The sequence below is a fragment of the Orycteropus afer genome, unplaced genomic scaffold (assembly GCF_000298275.1).
Source record: "Orycteropus afer afer isolate SDZICR_OR568_19922 unplaced genomic scaffold, OryAfe1.0 scaffold00278, whole genome shotgun sequence".
NCBI classification, from domain to species: domain Eukaryota; kingdom Metazoa; phylum Chordata; class Mammalia; order Tubulidentata; family Orycteropodidae; genus Orycteropus; species Orycteropus afer.
The window spans coordinates 2,387,168-2,405,861 of NW_006921865.1; the positions used below are offsets into that span (position 1 = coordinate 2,387,168).

At 41.4% G+C, this 18,694-nt stretch overlaps 1 protein-coding gene across 1 annotated transcript in view; it reads right to left on the bottom strand.

Annotated features, from left to right (window-relative positions):
- VEGFC (vascular endothelial growth factor C) overlaps positions 1 to 18,410 on the bottom strand; it is a 163,943-nt gene extending 145,533 nt beyond the window's left edge. The window contains exon 1 of the mRNA XM_007950566.2: positions 18,264 to 18,410. Coding sequence (XP_007948757.1) covers positions 18,264 to 18,410 — 147 coding nt within the window. The remainder of the gene's footprint in view (positions 1 to 18,263) is intronic.
- Positions 18,411 to 18,694: the final 284 nt, after the last annotated feature.

Below are 18,694 nucleotides of genomic sequence, written 5' to 3' on the forward strand. Positions count from 1 at the left end.
TGAATTATAATTTCTGAATTAAAATTTACACTGTCTAAAAAAAGGCCACTGGAACCAAAACAAACTCACTGCCACTGAGTTAACTCTGACTCGCAGTGACCCCTGCTGGGTTTCAAGGGCTGTAAATCTTTTCAGAACCAGATTGCCTCATCTTTCTTCCACAGAGAAGCTGGCTGGTTCGAAACACTGACCTTCTGGTCTGCAGTCAAATGCCTTAACCACTACACCTTCCTTCAAAAGGTCACTTCCAAAACCAAACTCACTGCCATCAAGTAGATTCTGATTCATAGTGACCCCCCTTGGGTTTTCAAGGCCCCATCTTCCCTTCACAGATAAGCTGGTGGGTTTGAACCACCAACCTTCTAGTTAGCAGTCAAATGTTTCAGGCATTGTGCCAGCAGAGCTCCTATAAGACCACTGAATTGAAATAAGTTTAAGCATAAGAATTTGCATTAAAAAGTGCATGAACCTGGTATTAATGGGTATAATGGAGGTAGGGATGTCCACATGACCTCACTCTTGAGTTCCTCAATTTCCTTTCACTGTCCATTCCAGGCAGTCACTGAGGCAACAAGGTTAATGAAGAATATCCACTGAAAACAGCTTTGACTCCTTTACCCTAAAACACTGAAACCACATGAGTTTCAGATCTCAGAATTTTGGGGGAATTTTCACAAAATACAGTGCCTATGTCTTTTAACAGTCAATCCCCCAGCAAGCTCCATGGCAACATTTCATAAATAAACACATTACAGTTTTTTCAATGAAATACAGAAACATTCACCCTAAGAGGATGAAAAAATAACAAACAACTGCCACCAAGTTGATTCGGAATCATGGCGACCCCACGTGTGTCAGAGCAGAACTGTGTTTCATAAGGTTTTGAGTGGCTGACTTTAGCATGTAGATCTCTAAGCCTTTCTTCCAAGGCACCTCTGGGTGGACTCGAACCACCAACTGTTTAGTTAGCAGCCCATGGCCAGGTGTGTAAATATTTGCACCACTCAGGATAAATAAATACTATAAATAGCCTTATGCCAGTTCAGAATATGTTACTGCATCAAATAATTATGAAAAATGAGTTTTGAGATTTAAAAAACCATAGAAAAAGATCAGGAATCCTTTCTAACACTAGAAATTCATTAAGGCACTATTAGTGCAATGAAGCAATAAGAAGTCACCACCGAAAGGCATTGTAAGGCACCTAATTGATTCTGTAATAAATGCCCAATAAAGCAAAGTAAATAAATAGTCTCTGGTTTCTAGTAGTTAATCTATAAATTCTGAAAAAAAATCGAGGATATGAACCACCTAAATAATTTACTCAAGCATACTTCAGAAGAAACAATTACATAGAAAAACTCAAAATACGTGCAAAAAGTTTGAATTACATTATAAATCAAATGCACTAGCACCATGCCCTGTTTAAAGTTCTGAGCTAAATCTGTTATTTTCTGATGTTAAAAATCAACGATATCTTAATTCACATTTTATACAGATTTGAACAAACAAATGTACATTTTGTAACAAAATGTACCCACATAGATTTCCATAATACAAATCCAACAAAGATAATATAACTGGTGAAAGGTGAAAAATCAATACATGCTCGGAAGTCAAAAGAAGTACAATGCCTCTGCCAACTGAAGTTGTGTCTTTCCATATCAATGTGTATGTAAAAGAAATCCACATGAGTAAGATCACAACCTTTTCATGGAGGTTACATTATTACAACTTAGAAAAACTGCTTAATAGCTATCAGAAATCCTTGCTAGGCACCTATTTAAGCATTCTATAACACAACTATGGATTACACTATTTTTAGTCAAAGAAGCACCATCAGGTGAAGTATAGGAGAAAAGTTCAGCTTCTCCCACTGAGGATATTTGTTCTTACAATGACCCCCACGTTCCATAGAACAAAATGATGCCTGGTCCTGTGCCATCTTCATGATCACTGGCACACCTGAGTCTTTACCTTCCAATCTCAGCACCTCATCTTCCAGAACTATATAGGGTGCCATTTTGTTATGATCCATAAGGTTTTCATTACAGATTTTTGGACGTAGATCACCAGGCCTTTCTTCCTAGTCTGTCTTAGTCTGGAAACTCCACTGAAACCTATCCAGGGAATATTCTGCTAGTATTTGAAATACTAGCAGCATAGCTTTCACCACCACATACTGACAGACAGGTGGTAGTGAGAAGTAGAACCTAAATAAATGGAACAAGGTGACTCTTATAATAAATGAATACTTCTCTCTGTCTTCTGCTATACTTGCTACATACTGCTACACCTTGCCTGAAGAGATTATCAAAGGAGCTGAATATAAATCAATCATGGCTCTTTCTTAAACCCAGGAAGTCCAAACTCATTACCACAATTTTCTAAATTATATTCTGAAAAACTTAAAAAAAAAAAAAAAGAAAGAAAACTTTAATATTCTTCCTGGTTAAGTCATTTGAGTCTTTGATTCATCACACATAATGAGATATAAAAATACTCATTGCTTGAACAATTTCTGTTAGAAAGATCAGCATAAGGCCGGTCCCCTTGAGGTAGAGGTTAAAGATGTCCCAAATGTCCAAACTACTGTACCACTCCATCATTTCAGACTTTAACTCCCCCTCCTCCTCTCAGTCATCTCCCCCATCTTAAGGTTCTGTGTTTCACTGTAACACCTCACAGAATTCAGAGACACCCAAGGGATCATCTCATTTAGTGGTGGTGGAGGCTGGCAGGCCAGCAAATCCTAGGTCTGTAAGTAGGTCTGGAAGATCCTCTCAGTTCTTGGGGTTTGAAAACCTCAATCAGCAGATCAGATGACGGCTGCTGTCCCAAATCCAAGGCTGAGAGGATTGTGAGCCAAAACGCAGAACCGGAGCAAGAGGAGGGCAAACCTTCCCAGAAGATTCATAGGTATACCCTCAAGGAACTAAAAGTGGTGATTTGAGTTATATCCTCCAGCAAGGCAGGACTCAAGATATATCCCACCTGTGCTGCACCAACAGAAATAACCCAAGTGGATGGCTTTAACAATCAGCAGCTACTCAGTTGTTCACCGCAAATCCCACCACAGAGCCGAATGAGTCATTTTAGGGAATGATACTACCAGCTGCCCAGCCAAGTTGACACCTGACCTTAGCTATCATACCACCCCAAATAGGTGTCTAAGGCACTTGACTGCTAGCCAGAAGGCTGGCGGTTCAAACCCACCAGCCACTCCTTCGAAGGAAAATGGGGCAATCTACTGCCGTAGTGATACTGCCTCAGAAACCCAGGGGTCATTGTGAGTCGGGTCCAACTTGATGGCACATAACAACAACAACAGGTCCTTCAGTAAGGCAAAGAGTCCTAAGAGTGAGATTACTCAGGTACCAGCCATTCAGGTCTGCTGCAGTTGTCCATCTGGTCCAAAAGTTTGTCTCATTATCATCCTTAATGGTACCTGATAATATTTAACTGGGAAAGTATCATTCCCTTGCTCTATCTTTAGGTATCAGCATAATGTTGGATTCCCCCTTCTGCATAGCACATTTATTCATTCCTTTACCTTCAGTTATTATTTCTCCTTCCTTCAATTCGTCATTTATTTTTACCCAGACTTTCCCACCTTAGGAAGGGACATCAAGTTCAGCTGCTGTGCCTATCCAGATTGCTAGTAGCAAGATCAGTCTAGCAAGTGCTTCCCCTTCAGTCCACTCCCATTCATGCTGAGTATGGTTACTCAGGTACAAAACCAGTGGGCTATCTCGACCACTGGGCGGGACAGTAGTAGTCACTGTCAGCCCCAGTTTTGCCACATGGGGAGAAGGTACAATCCATGCCATAAAGCCCTTGAGAATTTTGGTTCAAACACCCCAGCCACTCCTGTTGGACCAGATGGAGGTTCAGGGGTATAGTCTCTTGCTTAGGTATCATCCTGACCTCTGACACCTGCAACTGCATCCCAGGTCCTGGGACCACAGCTTCTGGCAGGAAGAAAGCAATGTTAGGTGATGTGGGCAAGAACAGTACAGTGGCACCAGCATCCTCCCCCACTCCTTCTTCTCTAGATCCCCCAGAAAAGCGTAGGAATCTGTCCAGTGGTGATCCTCCCTTCACCCCACTCATGTTGAATGTGAGCACACATTCAAGAAGATGTGTGAGCCAGCCTTTCAGGCCTTCATCTCCTATCTATGTTTTAGATAACATATGTTTCAATTGCCCATTCCAGTTCTCTATCAAACCATTACTTTGAGGATGGTATGCAACATGGTATATCTACTTAATATGATGTTTTCTGGCCCACTGCTGTACCCCACATGATGTAAAGTGCATTTCTTGGTCTGAGGAAATATAACTTGGTGGCTGAAATTGGTATAGTATCTTTTGTTCCAATCCTTTAATGGTGTTTTTGGCATTTGCATCTGTCACAGGATAATCAAAGCCCAGTCCAGAGTAAGCATATATTCCTGTGAGGACCCATTTTATAGCCACCTGGAGCCACTGGTGTCATTGGTCCTATATAATCAACTTGCCAGCTATGTGCAGGGCCTGCCACCCAGGGAATCTGCCCCATAGCCATTTGCAACCTCTGTCTTTCTTGGTGACAGAGCAATCTTTATTGGCATTTTGTGCCTCAAAGGGTGCAAGAGAGATGTGTCTCAGTTCAGCCCATCTCTGCGTTGCTGCAGCACCCCCATGTCCACTCATTTAATTCACCCAACTGGCCACCTCAAGGGAGCATACCAACATATCCGCTTGTTGATTCAAATCATCTTCTGATACGGGAAGGGGATTCTTCCAGTGGGCATTGATATGGATTACTCAAGGGGATCCTCTGAACTCCCAGAATGCTTTCCACAGATCCATTCCCCACACAGGTGTCCCCTTAATAGTCCAACTTTCCATTGCCCATTTGCCTGCACATATAGCCAGGCCATTGGCACTGCCCATGAATGAATGGAACCCAAATATATGGGCTCTCACCATTCCCCAATTCTTCCATGACAGCTAAGAAGATAGCATGCAGTTCAGTCCATTGAGTTGACCTGGTTTTACCTTCTTCCATGGGGTCTTTCCATCTGCTGGTCTTAATGCAGCAGCTTTTCATGTCAATTGTCCATGTACCCTGTGAACCAAGCAGCCTTCTGTGGATCCACAGAAAGTTGTTCCTAGGGCACTGTCCATGTGGCAATGGGTTCTGGCAGCTCCTCAGGTGGTCCCAGTGTAGGACCTATAGGAAAGGAAGCTACCTGCTCATGGATACTATGGGTGCCTCCTCACATCTCTCCAGTTGCTTGTTCTTGTATAAACCATTTCCATTTTATTATGGAACTATTTTCGGCACCATCTGCCTTATTAGAGTGTTTCTCTGACATCACCCAAGACATCATGGGTATTTCAGGCCTCATAATAATTTTATGCCCTTCTGTCATTGAAGCAGTCTCAATCAATGCCCAACAGCAGGCAAGCAATTGCCTTTCAAGTGATGCGCATCGTGCTGCAGCATCTGGAAACTTTCTAGTCTAGAATCCCGATGGTCATTGCAGGGCAGCAATCTCAGGTTTTTGTCATAAGCTACAGAAGACACCTCCAAAAGAATGTCTGAATATGGATCATAAGGTCCTAAAGGCAAGGACAGTGAGACTGCTTTCTGTATTTCAGACCTAGCCTCCTGTTGCTCCGGCCCCCATTCAAATGCACTTTTCTTCCTAGTGGTTTTATGGATGGGAGCCAGCAATATTCCCAGATGTGGAATATGTGTTCTCCAAAATCCAAATAAACCAATTAAACGCTGGGCCTTCTGCTTAGTCTTGGGGGTAGGTAGTGACAGCAACTTATTTTTTGGTTGCCTGTGGAATGTCACAGTTGCCTCCTGCCCAAGTTATTCCCAAGAATTTCACTGTTTGGGCAGGGCCCTGGATTTATTAACCAGCTTCTATTGGTCATGTGGCCCACCACTGTTTTCAAATCTGCCCTAATCTGTTCTTCTGTTCTTTGATATCAACATAATGTCATCAATGTAATGTATCACTGTACTTGAAATCTGCACCAAGTCCAAGTCTCTCCTAACCAAGCCATGACAGTAAGCTGATGAACACAATTAACCCTGGGGCAAAACTCTGAAAGTATACTGAGAGCCTTCCCATGTAAAAGCAAACTGTGACTGACAATTTTCCGAGATTGGTGGAGAAACAGGCATTTGCAAAATAAATGATTGAGTACCAGTCTCCTTTCGCTTGTTGCACTTTCTGCACCACTGATACCATGTCTGGAACTGCTGAAGCCACAAGTGGCACTACTTTATTTAGGCCTCGGCAGTCACTGTCAGTCTCCATAAGCCATCAGCCTTTTCAATAGGCCTTATAGGGCTGTTATACAGAGAATTTGTTGGCACCAATACACATGCCTTTAGCATGTCTTTAATCAAAGCACTCATTTCCCTCTGTCCACAAGGTATCCTATACTGTTTCTAGTTAACAACCTGAGTGGGTTTGGGCAATTCTAATGGTTCCCATTTAGCATATCTAATCAATACTGGCCTAAGGACAGACTTACACACCTTCAGTTTTACAATATCAGGTAGAGGGAGATTTCTCCAATTAGACATAATATCCATACTGATAATACACTCAAGTAAAGGAGATGCAACTACTTTATACAACATCTGTTTAAATCTTCCAATTCTTATCCAAACTTTCACCTTAGTCTCATCAACTGTTGCATCCCCATGTCTCCCTAGTCTAACCATAGGCCCTTTCAAGATTTCATTGACAGGTTTTGGGGTGATGGTTGTGGTAGTTCAGTTTGTGTGTCAACTTGGCTGGGCCTGGTTGAGTGGTTGAGCAGCTGGATGTAGTATTCCCCATAATGAGACTCGTAATCAACTCCATGGTGGAATCTACTGTGAACAGCTGAGTAGCTGCCTTATGGAATGTTGTCTTCCTGTATATAAGCCCTAAGGAATGGTCTCTAGCTTATGGCACACTTGGACCCTACGTGTAGCTATCATTGTTCAGCAGCCTGCCATGCTCTGCCAAACTTAGGACTTAAAGGGACTTAAATTACTGGCCTGCCATGTGGTTTGGTAACATTGGGACTGTGCATTTTTATTTGTCAACCGTGGGTTTGTCAACCTCAGCAACTAGCAGCTGTCTGAGAGAAGAAATGCCTCTAGCTCCAGTGGGATGGGAGCAGGAGGCAGAGCTACCTCCAGGTTGAGGGGCTTTGACCCAGCCCCTAGAGCCTGGCACTTTGAACTTGGACTTAAAACCTCCAAACTGTAAGAGAATAAACTTCTGTTTGTTAAGGGCATCCCATTTGTGGTATATTCTTGTCAGAGCGGCTGTAGACAATGGTACATTGGGCTCCTATGTCCAGGAGTAGCAAGAAGGTCTCCTATCCAATGCCAGGCCATTTTACCAACACATGTGCAGATGGCCTCAGGTCCCCTGCTAGGGGCTGGACTAGAAGACCCTGGTCCCCCTGTCAGTTTGTGTCTTCCTCACACAAGAGTCTCTGCTTCAACTGGTCTCAAGTGGGAGTTCCTATTATTAAATTCCTCCTGTGTGGAGTGAATAGAACTAATATGTCTAGGCCTCCTTAAAGTGGGGGGACCAGAAGGAGTTTCCATTGGTCCACCCAATCTCCTGTAGTACTGCTTTAGCACCTTTGTCTCAACTCCATCAAAGTCTGCTCCATTCATCCCATTCCTTAACAACCATCAAAAAAGCTGCAACCTGCTAAGTTCTTTCCCTATTGCCCCTTTCCATTCTCCTATTAACCACTCTTATGCTTTTTGCATTTGTAAGACCCATGTGCAGAAGTTGTGCTAATAGACCTGGCACTGTTTCTTGGATTGTTGCTTTGTTTTGCAATAGCAGAGTTACAGGGGGTGCCCATGTAGAAGGGGCTCCCTTGATTACCATATCTGCCATGACCTGTGTAAGGGGCATACTGGTTGGGTAAGTATTCTGATCACCATAAAGCCATTCCAGCATGGCTTGCATACGCAGCACATTAGCTGCTTCCTCTGGGGTGTTCCAGGGGTATCTAGTGGGGGGAAGAGGGGCAATTTCCCTTCTCAGGATATACAAACCTGACTGCAAATTTTATCCAGTCTGACAGAAGGGCTGGCCCCTCTGGGTTAACCTACCTATAAATCGACCTTGGATGAACATTTGTGCCTGTTCCATAGTGATTTGTGGGTCTTGCATCAATCCAAACATACTCTTCCACTGCCCCTAAGTTAGTCACTCTAACAATCCATTTCAGTAAAGGTGCCTCAGGAAGCTGATAATACCAATTTACAAATTGAAGCAGCTCTTTCACACTATGCCCTCTGCTTTCAGTAGTTTCTTGGCTTTGCCCATTCCCTTCCCAGACTACCTTTCTGGTGAGCAGTGGTTGTATAGATGCTGCCTGTTGTTCTGACACAACTTTTCCTTTCTGGGTAGGCCCTGAAACTAGTGGTCCTAGCTCTAATTGGACTGGATCTGAGCTTAATACAGTGCTACAACCTGCCTCTACATTCTTTTTCCCTACCATTGCAGCTATTGCTAACAACAGCAACCAAGGAATTATAAGTCTTGCCTTTTCCTCATTATTCTGTATTTCCATATACATGCAACTAGCCAATTCCTCAGGAGTTAGCTCCACCTCTCTTAAGAATAGCACTTGCCTTGGATGACTGATCTCAACAAAAGAGCTTCTTCATTCCATGGGTCTTTTTATCCCATCCAGAAGCCAAAGGTTTCTTATGTTCCCATTTATCGCCTTTCTCTCAAAACCACGTATTCCAGTGGAATCCACGTATTCCACAGTCTGGGCTGTTGCAGTGAATCCCACCATTCTGACACCAATTGCTTGAACAATTTTTCTTAGAAAGATTGGCACAAGGCCGGTCCCCATAAGGCAGAGGTTAAAGATGTCCCAAATGTCCAAACTACCGTGCCACTCCATCATTTCAGACATTAACTCCTCCTCCTCCTCCCAGTAATATCCCCAGTCTTAGGGTTCTGTGTTTCGCTGTAATGCCTCACAGAACTCATAGACATACAAGGGATCATCTCATGTAGTGGTGGTAGAGACTGGTAGGCCGGCAAGTCCTAGGTCTGTAAGTAGGTCTGGAGGATCCATCCAATTCTTGGGGTTTGAAGAACCTCAATCAGCAGATCAGATGATGGCTGCTGTCCCAAATCCCAGTGTGAGATGACGATGAGCCAAAATGCAGAACCGGAGCAAGAGGAGGGCAAACCTTCCCAGAAGTCATATGTATACATTCAGGGAAGCTAAGGGTGGTGATTTGAATTATACCCTCCAGCAAGGTGGGACTCAAGATATATCCCACCTGTGCTGCACCAACAGAAATAACCCAAGTGGATGGCTTTAACAATCAGCAGCTACTCAGTTGTTCACAATAAATCCCACCACAGAGCCGACTGACAGTCATTATAGGGAATGATACTACCCAGCCATGTTGACACCTAAACTTAACTACCGCACCACCTCAAACAGGCATGGGTAATAGTATTTACAATGTATCACAAAATGGAAGACAATAGGAATATAAAGAATACCAAAACAAAATTGCAAAGCTCTTAGCAAAATTCATGGCACATGATGTTGTTGTTAGGTGTCACTGATTTGGTTCCAACTCATAACTCTCCTATGTAAAACAAAACAAAATGCTCCCCAGTTCTGCAACATTCTGACAATCCTTGCTATGTTTGAACCCATGGTTGCAGTCACTGCATTTATCCATCTCGTTGAGGGCCTTCCTTATTTTTTGCCGATTCTCTACTCTACCAAGCAAGACATCTTTCTCTACAACTGGTTCCTACTGATAATATGTCCAGAGTACTTGAGATTAAATCTTGCCATCCTTGCTTCTAATGAGAATTCTGGCTGCACTTCTTCTAAGATTTGTACAATCTTCTGGAAGTCCAGGATACATTCATTATTCCTCATCAACACCTTAATTGAAATGCATCAGTTCTTCTTTTGTCTTTCTTATTCATTTCCAGCTTTTGCATGGATATGAAATGACTGAAAATACCCTGGCTCAGAATACTATAAACATATCCTATTTAATATTTAAACTCTTGTTCTCAATATACAGAGGTATGTAAGCTGTCTAGAGGGTGAACTGAACTTGTGAAGACCCCTGCAGCTGCAAAGGTAAGAGCAGTGCTGAGAGTGCAGCAAATCCTCATTCCTTTCATACCAGCTCCTGTGGACCAAAACATCCCAGGAAGAGCTATGACATACCACTCCACATTGGATGTATGTTGATTACAAGGACACCAGATGTCTCTCTCAAGAGCCCCAGAACTAAAGGACCAAAAAGAAATCTCCCAAATTTAGCCAGATTAATTTAGAAAAACAGAAATACAGACTCATTCATCTTAAAGATATGCTACTGGTATCAGTAACAAATTGCTTCCTACAGAGAACTTTTGATATCTCTTGAACAAAAGACTACCAAAATCAAGTATCCACTGTTCAGAAGAAAGAATGCTAAGAACAGAAACCAAAAAGAAGATAAATTGAGCTTTTTATGTCCAAAGCCATATATTGCTGTCTCCTCTCAAAGTTTATTGAAAAGCATTTTAAGAGAGGAAGCGACAAAATATTTACTCATATCCTCCAAGACAAATTGTAAATGTAACCACAGTAGATTTACTATTAAATATTCATATGTCAGGAAAAGGAAGGAAGAATCCAGTGCTTTGGTCATTCATCCTTTTATCTTCCTCAGAAAGGGGTTCTTAGAGAGCCAAACCCTGAATCTGTATTATATATTAACACAGAATAAGTGAAAACAGGAGGAGAGTTCAAAGGTTTCCACTTCCACAAACATTTTACATTTCCCTAAATTTGTACTTCCTTTATAAAGACTGAGGGGGGTTTGCTGCTAAGAAGCACAGGCATTTGAAATACATCGGAGATGTCATGGGTATGGTAATGCGAAGCACGGAGAAGGCACCAAGTAAATGACTAAGTATTACAACATCTTTTTCACGTGAATAAAATTTATATTTTCATTTTTAATGTAGGAAAAAGAATATGCATATTTTTAACTGTAGAAATACTTGTCAAATGCTCAAATATTTTAAGTATATTACACACTTTAAGTCCTCTTGACCTTAGGCAATTAAATACTTTCAGTGAGATGTAGACTTGTATAAGCTAACCTTGTATATATCTTGCTTTTCAAAAGTTGTCCTAATTCTATATAGAGAGTTACATGGGAGGTACAGACAACAAAGATGAACCCTTCTGCACATACAGAACTGCATTTCAGTGAAGGCAAACATAGGTATATAGGTAGATAAATGGGTGGGCAGGCTGAACTATTAGGTATGTCTATGCAGCAGGGAGTATACCCAAGACCATGTATAGGGTTGGCAATGGTTCTACAAGTGTATGCGTATGTTCTGTAAGAACTCCCAGGGGTATAGTAGAGCTGACAAGGGGAAAGGCTGTAGTCACTTCTTGGTCCCCAGAGGGACCAAGTAGTTGGACCTGTGGGCTCGGAACCATAGTCACAGGGGGTATCAAGCTCAATTGGCATAACATACTACACAAAACATTGTTCCACCTCCCACTTTGGTGAGTAGTGACTGGGATCTTAAAAGCTTGCAAACAGCCATCTAGATGCAATGATGGGTCTCTCCTTGTCCAGAGCAAAGAAGAATGAAGAAAACCAAAGATTCATGGAAACAATTAGTCCTCACAACTGGTACACCACGCAATCTTCAGCCTACACGACTATGAGACCAGAAGAACTAGATGGTGCCTGGCTACCACTGTCAACCACTTGGAAGGGGATCTATGTAGGAGATCCTGGATAGAGAGGGAGAACAATGTGGAACAAAACTCACAATTATTTGGGGGGAAAAAAAAGGGGAGACAGGGTTTGTGGGTCTGATAGAGCCTAGAAGAACCACTTAGACTGTGGTCCTAGCTGCCCTTCAGGTCTAGAATTGAACCCATACCTGTGGCATCCAGCCAAATAAGACAGGCATAAGAGTTGAACATGTACCTGAGGTAGATACATCCATTGGAGAGAACAATCATGGGAGAAAGAAGGGCTGTGTATGCACAGGGAGACACTTCAGGGGGCAGGAGTGCATGGAGGGATGGACACGGGGAAGAGGTAACTATCGGGAGGAAGTGGGAGGGGAGCTATTGCATTGGGGTAAACTGTCAATGTCATCAGACAATGTGTATGTGAACTGCTGTATGGAAAGCAAATTTGCTCTGTAAACTTTCACCCAAATCACAATTTAAAAAAATAAAATAAAAGTTGTCCTAATTCTAGTAAAATTACATGATCTATGGCAGAAGGCCTTCATCATCCATCATCTACCATAAAAAATCATTTCTTTTCTGAAATGCTCTAATCCTACTAGTAAAACAAGAAAGAAAAAACAAACTTACTGCCATCGAGTCAATTCCAACTCATAGTGACCCCCTTTGGGTTTCTGAGATGGTAAATCTTTAGGGAAGTAGATTGCCCAGTTTTCCTTCTGTTGAGTGGCTGGTGGGTTTGAACCACCAGCTTCTAGTTAGTAGTCAAATGCCTTAGGCACTAAATCACCAGAGAACTCCTTAAATCCTACCAGTAGGACCAGCATTTTCCTATGATTTAAAAGAGTGATTCCAGGTTAATTTCTCCTACTCCCTTTCACATTAATCAGTAACTCTATCTATATTTTCTTCCTGTATAGAGCTTTCTTCTGTTTCTACTGCCACCACTACTACCATCACTTTCCATCTAGACTATTACTATTATTTAACAATTTCCCACCACTCAAACCCTTCTGAACTGAATGAGTCCCACAAATGATTTCACTCAAAAACCAAAAACCAAACTCACTGCTGTCAAGTCAGATCCAACTCATAGCGAACCCTCCTTGGGTTTCCGAGGTAGCATCACTATGAAAGTAGATTGCCCAGTCTTCCTTCTGAGGCCCAATTCCCTAAGTTACTCAGTTGCTGAGAAATCATGAATAACTTTCTACACCCTGTGGCATGAAGCCTAAACTCCTTAAACTGGTTCTGGCCCAATACCATGAAACCCCAACTGTTTCTTCAAACTTATAATTAAAAGTTTTTACCATTAGCCTTCATAAGCCCTCAGCTATAGTCAAATAGCTCACTCACCTTCATACCTTCTCAACTCACCCAAGAAATAGTTGAATTCCAGGCTCCTTGACACTTTGTTTGATATAATCAATCATCTGCTAGAAATTCACATCCAAGTTACAACTCAACTTCTGCTCTCCTGTCACAGTGCTTAGACCAACTAGGCCACACTGATGGTTCTCCCATCTTCAGGAGCACAAATAACATCTTGGTACCATTCCTTTGACTACATGCATATGATATCTGGTAGTGTTACTGAGGTTTTGCCTTCATTTTTTCCAACTAAGTTGTAAGCTCCTTAATGGGAGGAAAAATAGCTTATGTCTTTGCCCCATGTCTAACAGAGTGCCTTATAAATTTAACAAATACATGAAGCTGATAACAAAATTGATGAAATTAGTCACTGAAAAACACACCATAAATTGTTGTTGTTGTTATATGCCATTGAGTCGGACACGACTCATAGCGACCCCTCCTTGGGTTTCCAAGGTGGTATCACTATGGAATTGGATTGCCCAACCTTCCTTCCGAGAAGTGGCTGATAGGTTTGAACCGCCAGACTTCTGGTTAGCAGTCAAGTGCCTTAGGCACTATGCTACCAAAGCTCCTACACCATACATTAGTGAATCTGAAATTTTAATTGTGTATGAAAATGACCTAGGATCTAGTTCAAATGTATATGCTTAGGCACAAGCCAGGAATTAGATTGCTCTCAGGTGCCAAAAAAAAAAAAAAAAAAAATTAAAGACCTCTAGGGAGCTCTGACACAGTTGGACAGTTGGTGCATAGAAATAATCATGAGAAACTCTGCCACTAATTAAACAGAAACAGTAAATTAAAAAATAAAACAAGTAGGAAAAAAGTATGTGGAATTATAAACAATGTAGAAAGAACATTTGGCATATTACAAACAAGTTGCCATTACTATTAAATTTATAGTCACAATTTCACTCTATAACTAAAAATAGCTATTTTCATTAAAATAGTTAATATTAATATCAAATTATCCTATAAATTGGTATTTAAACTATAAATGTAGGGATATTAAAAACTATTTACATAAAACAGAACTAAGATAAATTATATTTATTCAATATTTGATCTTCTATATTATTCAGAGCCCTGGTGGCACAGTGGTTAAGCACTTGTCTGCTAGCCAAAAGGGTGGTAGTTCAAAGTTACCAGCCGGTCCGTGGGAGAAAGATGTCATAATCTGATTCCATAAAGATTTACAGTCTTGGAAACTCTATGAGGCAGTTCTACTTTGTCCTACAGTGTGGTTATGACTTGGAATCAACTTGACAGCAGTGAGTTTTTGTTTGTTTGTTTTAGATTATTCACTTAATTGAAACAAGACTAAATCGTTATGCTTTCTTTTGCTGAGTTCTATATTTGACAAAATAAATTAAAATTTATTAATCTCAAAATATGTAAGTACCTAGATATGCATACTCTCAGCCCAACTCATTTATTGGAATAATAAACTGCACAAGTTTATCTCCTGATATAAAGTGTTCTTCTCTCTCAATAAACCAACTTCTGTCCATTTTAAAACCAAACCCCTCACTCCAACCAAACAGAGTAAATGCCCCCTATTCTTAAATTGGCTAATGAGTGGATTTAGCTCCTGGGTTTCCTAGGTTTTGCCATATTTTGTTTCGTTTGCTGATATTTTGAAACATTTTCTTTTTTCCTCTCATCATGTCTAGTTTAATTTTAATCACGTAACAGCCTAGAACTTTTGCCTGCCTTACTTTTCTAATACTGATTTACATGCACCAACATTTTAGAATTTTTCAGTAAGCTACACAAGCATGAATAATTACAGAGAAACCTAATAAATGCAAATATAAGTTGAGAAAAAAGAGCTCTTGTTTTCATTTGTAACTTTACCTCCAAGTTTTTGTATGACTTCGGGGTTGGGGTGAAGGACTGGATAGATAATCTTGGTTTGTAACCTATGAACAGTTTGTATTTTTTTTTTCAGTATTTTTAAAATACTTCAGAAAAATAAACCAAAAAAATTGCCTTTGTGGGGATTATGTTTATTTAGAATCTTGTAATTACCTTCAAAGCAGCTCTGGTGGTGCAGTGGTTAAAGCATTCAGCTGCTAACCAAAGGCCACTTGTTCAAACCCACCAACTGCTCCAGGGGAGAAAGATGGAGTAGTTTGCTTCATAAAAATTTATAGCCTTGGAAACTCTATGGGGCAGTTCTACTCTATCCTATAATGTCACTATGAGTTGGAATCAACTCCATGGTTTAGTTTAGTTTTAATTACCTTCTGAAATCTCTTATTAGGGTTTATGTAACTTATAGAAAATAACCAACCAGTTCCTCCTAGTTTCCCTGTCTGCTTAAATCTAAATGAGGTGGCTTAGATATGCCACTAGGGAGCACTGTAGAGTCTTTGGGCCTTAGGTAGTTTTACTTAAGGCACCAACTCTCTCACTGCTCTATTCAATCTTGGGAACACCTTAATGCAGCCAAAATGCACCGTGTTATGGTCCCAGAGACTATGATTCATGTAGTGGAATAGAACTATCACATACAGAACATCACTCTATGTTAACCATGTTGTTATTGTTGTTGTTATGTGCCGTCAATTCGGACCGAACTCCTAAAGACCCCTCCTTGGGTTTCCAACTACGGAAGTAGATTGCACAACCTTCCTTCTGAGGAGTGGCTGGTGGGTTTGAACCACCAGCTTTCTGGTAAGCAGTCAAGTGCCTTAGGCACTACACTACCAGAGCTCCTATAGTAACCATACAGAATATAAAAAATGGTTAAATATTTAAAAAGCAAGATTTGCAAACAAAAACACAGGGATTTTAATACCAAAGGGAAACCTGATTAATTTTGAAAATTAAAAATAAATAAACTTTTATGCTCCAACCCTACAACTATACATAACACACAGTGTAGGATTACCCAATAAGCAAGGTAAGCAGGGGCTTACCTGTTGTTGTTGTTGTTATGTGCCATCGAGTCAGCCCTGACTCATAGCGACCCCTCCTTGGGTTTCCGAGGCAGTATCACTACGGAAGTAGGATTGCCCAACCTTCCTTCCGAGGAGTGGCTGGTGGGTTTGAACCGACAGCCTTCTGGTTAGCAGTCAAGTGCCTTAGCCACTATGCTACCAGAGCTCCCGGGGCTTACCTATGCTTACTTAATAATCTGTAGTGAACAATTTCATAATTTTTGCCCACATCAAAGATTCTGCTTCTAGGTATGGCTAGTATCTCTCTCTCTCAACACAACACCACGTTCCTATAGGATCAAAGCCCCTTTTCAAATGTACAATCCCTGGCAGGGACTACATTCCTAGTAAGCAAGGTAAGTATGTGCTTACTTATGCTTACTTACTAATCTAAGTAAGTGAACTATTTCATATGTTTTTCACCACATCAAAGATATGAAACTGCTCACTGTACCTTACCTTGCTAAATGAGTAACCCACCCCAATACACACATGTAAACACACGCAAACAGGCACACACACAGGTACACAAGAAATGCACACGCATTCATTTAGGACTGACAGCAGCAAGCAATTCTCACACAAACTCTTGGCGTCACATTTTACTTTCTACTTATTACTTTCTTACTGTAAAGTAAAGTAAGTTATCACAGGCAATAGAAAGGCATTGCTGTAGTAAGTCATACTTTTAATAGTTCTAATAGTTCGACTTGGCAGAAACAAAAAGTGAATAGGTATGGCAAAATTCAAGGCACTCAAATTACAGGAAGTGTTAGTGGGTCCAATGCTACATTTTTGCAATAATTAAGGACATGACAATATTGTCATCTCCATAATTATAGCAATGTAAGAATATGTATTGAAAATTATTTTGCAATCCACATAATGCATATGTTCTGCAATTTAATAAATGTTTTAACTCAAAAGTTTTTTTTCCCTGATCCTGCTATTAAAATACAAATTCCAATATTTTTCAATTTTCCTCCAAAATTTAAATACAGTTTGAGAAATTTTTAAAATTGGTGATCTCAATCTTAAAGTGTATTTCAGACTATAAATGAACAGGTAATTTAACTTCTCCACATTTAGTACATGTTAATAATCATGGTAGTCTAAAACAGTTGACAGTAACACACCACTGGCACGTCTCCACTTGCCATCAGTTGACATAAAACACTGCAGTGTACTTCCAGCAAGGGGTACGTCAAGTATTTAAACAGACTTCTCAGTGAAATACTATGCGGAATATAAAAATTCTTCAGAAGTTCAAGAACTCTTAGGCATTGGTATGTCAGGTCTGATCTTAGCTCTTTTGGAAGAGCATAGAAATTGCAGCCATAAATATGACAATTCTTTTGAAAAATCAGAACACCTCATAAGAATCTTAGAAACATTGTTAGGCAAAGGATTAAGAACCTCTTTTTTTTTTTTTTTTTTAAAGCTTATTTTTCAGTATTTCACAAGCAAGTGTCAGAAACTCATAATTTGAAAAGGTGAATGCAGTCTTGTTTTATTATGATCTAAATGAGAATTGCCTATTGTTTTCATCTCAAGTTTGACCAACTTCTCCAAGTCAATCCCAAGTTTGAAGATTTCAAGCCTAGTTACTAAATTTCTTTACCCTATTTCTAAATAAGCGCACAGAGCCTAAGGTTCTGCCTAACATGAACGAACACTCCAAGAAAATAAACTATGGTCATCCTTGCTCCAGCGGCCCTTTGGACTCCCACTAATCTGCTAAGGAAAAAGATTTTACCCACCAGAGTGAACTCGTGCTCGCATGAGCCTCTTAACTGAGCAGGGTTTGAGACCCCTCATTGCACCAGTGGGGACAACCCTAAAATAAAGTACGTGATCTCTATTACTAGGGACCCCTCTGGGCCGTTCACTTGTGCAACCTGCTTTTCCCTATCCCCTTAGTAACTAGTTTCCATTAGTATTTAAAAAAAAAAAGAAAGAAAAGAAAGAAGAAAACTGTTATTCAAAAAAGTACACATACAGTTAACTAACTTTGAAACCAAAGTACAGAAGGTTAAAGAGTACAAACACTGCACAGATTCTCGGGTCCACAAGAACCAAACGCCAGTCTTCCCGTAGCCCACAGTCCGGCCCCAGCCCTAGGGCGGGCATGATCCGCGCACCTACCTTGGCTTCTCCGGCGTCTGGCTCCTCGTCGGAGAAGCCGAGCCCCGACTCGAAGGCTGCGGCGGCGGCGGGCGCCTCGCGCGGACCCGGGAGCAGCGCAGCGGCGAGCAGAGAACACGCCACAGAGAAGCAGCCCAGCAAGTGCATGGTGGAAGGACCAGGAGGTGGGGAGGCTGGTCCGCTGTGGGGGCCGGGGTGGGGGCGTGGGCACCCCTGCGATGAGGCGGTCCCCTCCTGGTCCCTCTTCCTCGAGATCCTCCCGTTAAACCCCCTGGGTGAGGCGGAGGCGGCGGGAGCGGGTCCGGTGCTCCGCGTTCCCAACTTTGTAAGTTCCTCTCCCAGCCAGTGTCCGGGAAAGGCGATGGGTGTCAGGTAAAAGCCTCACAGGAAACCGGACATCCGAGCTCCCCTCATTCGGAGCCGGCGAGGTG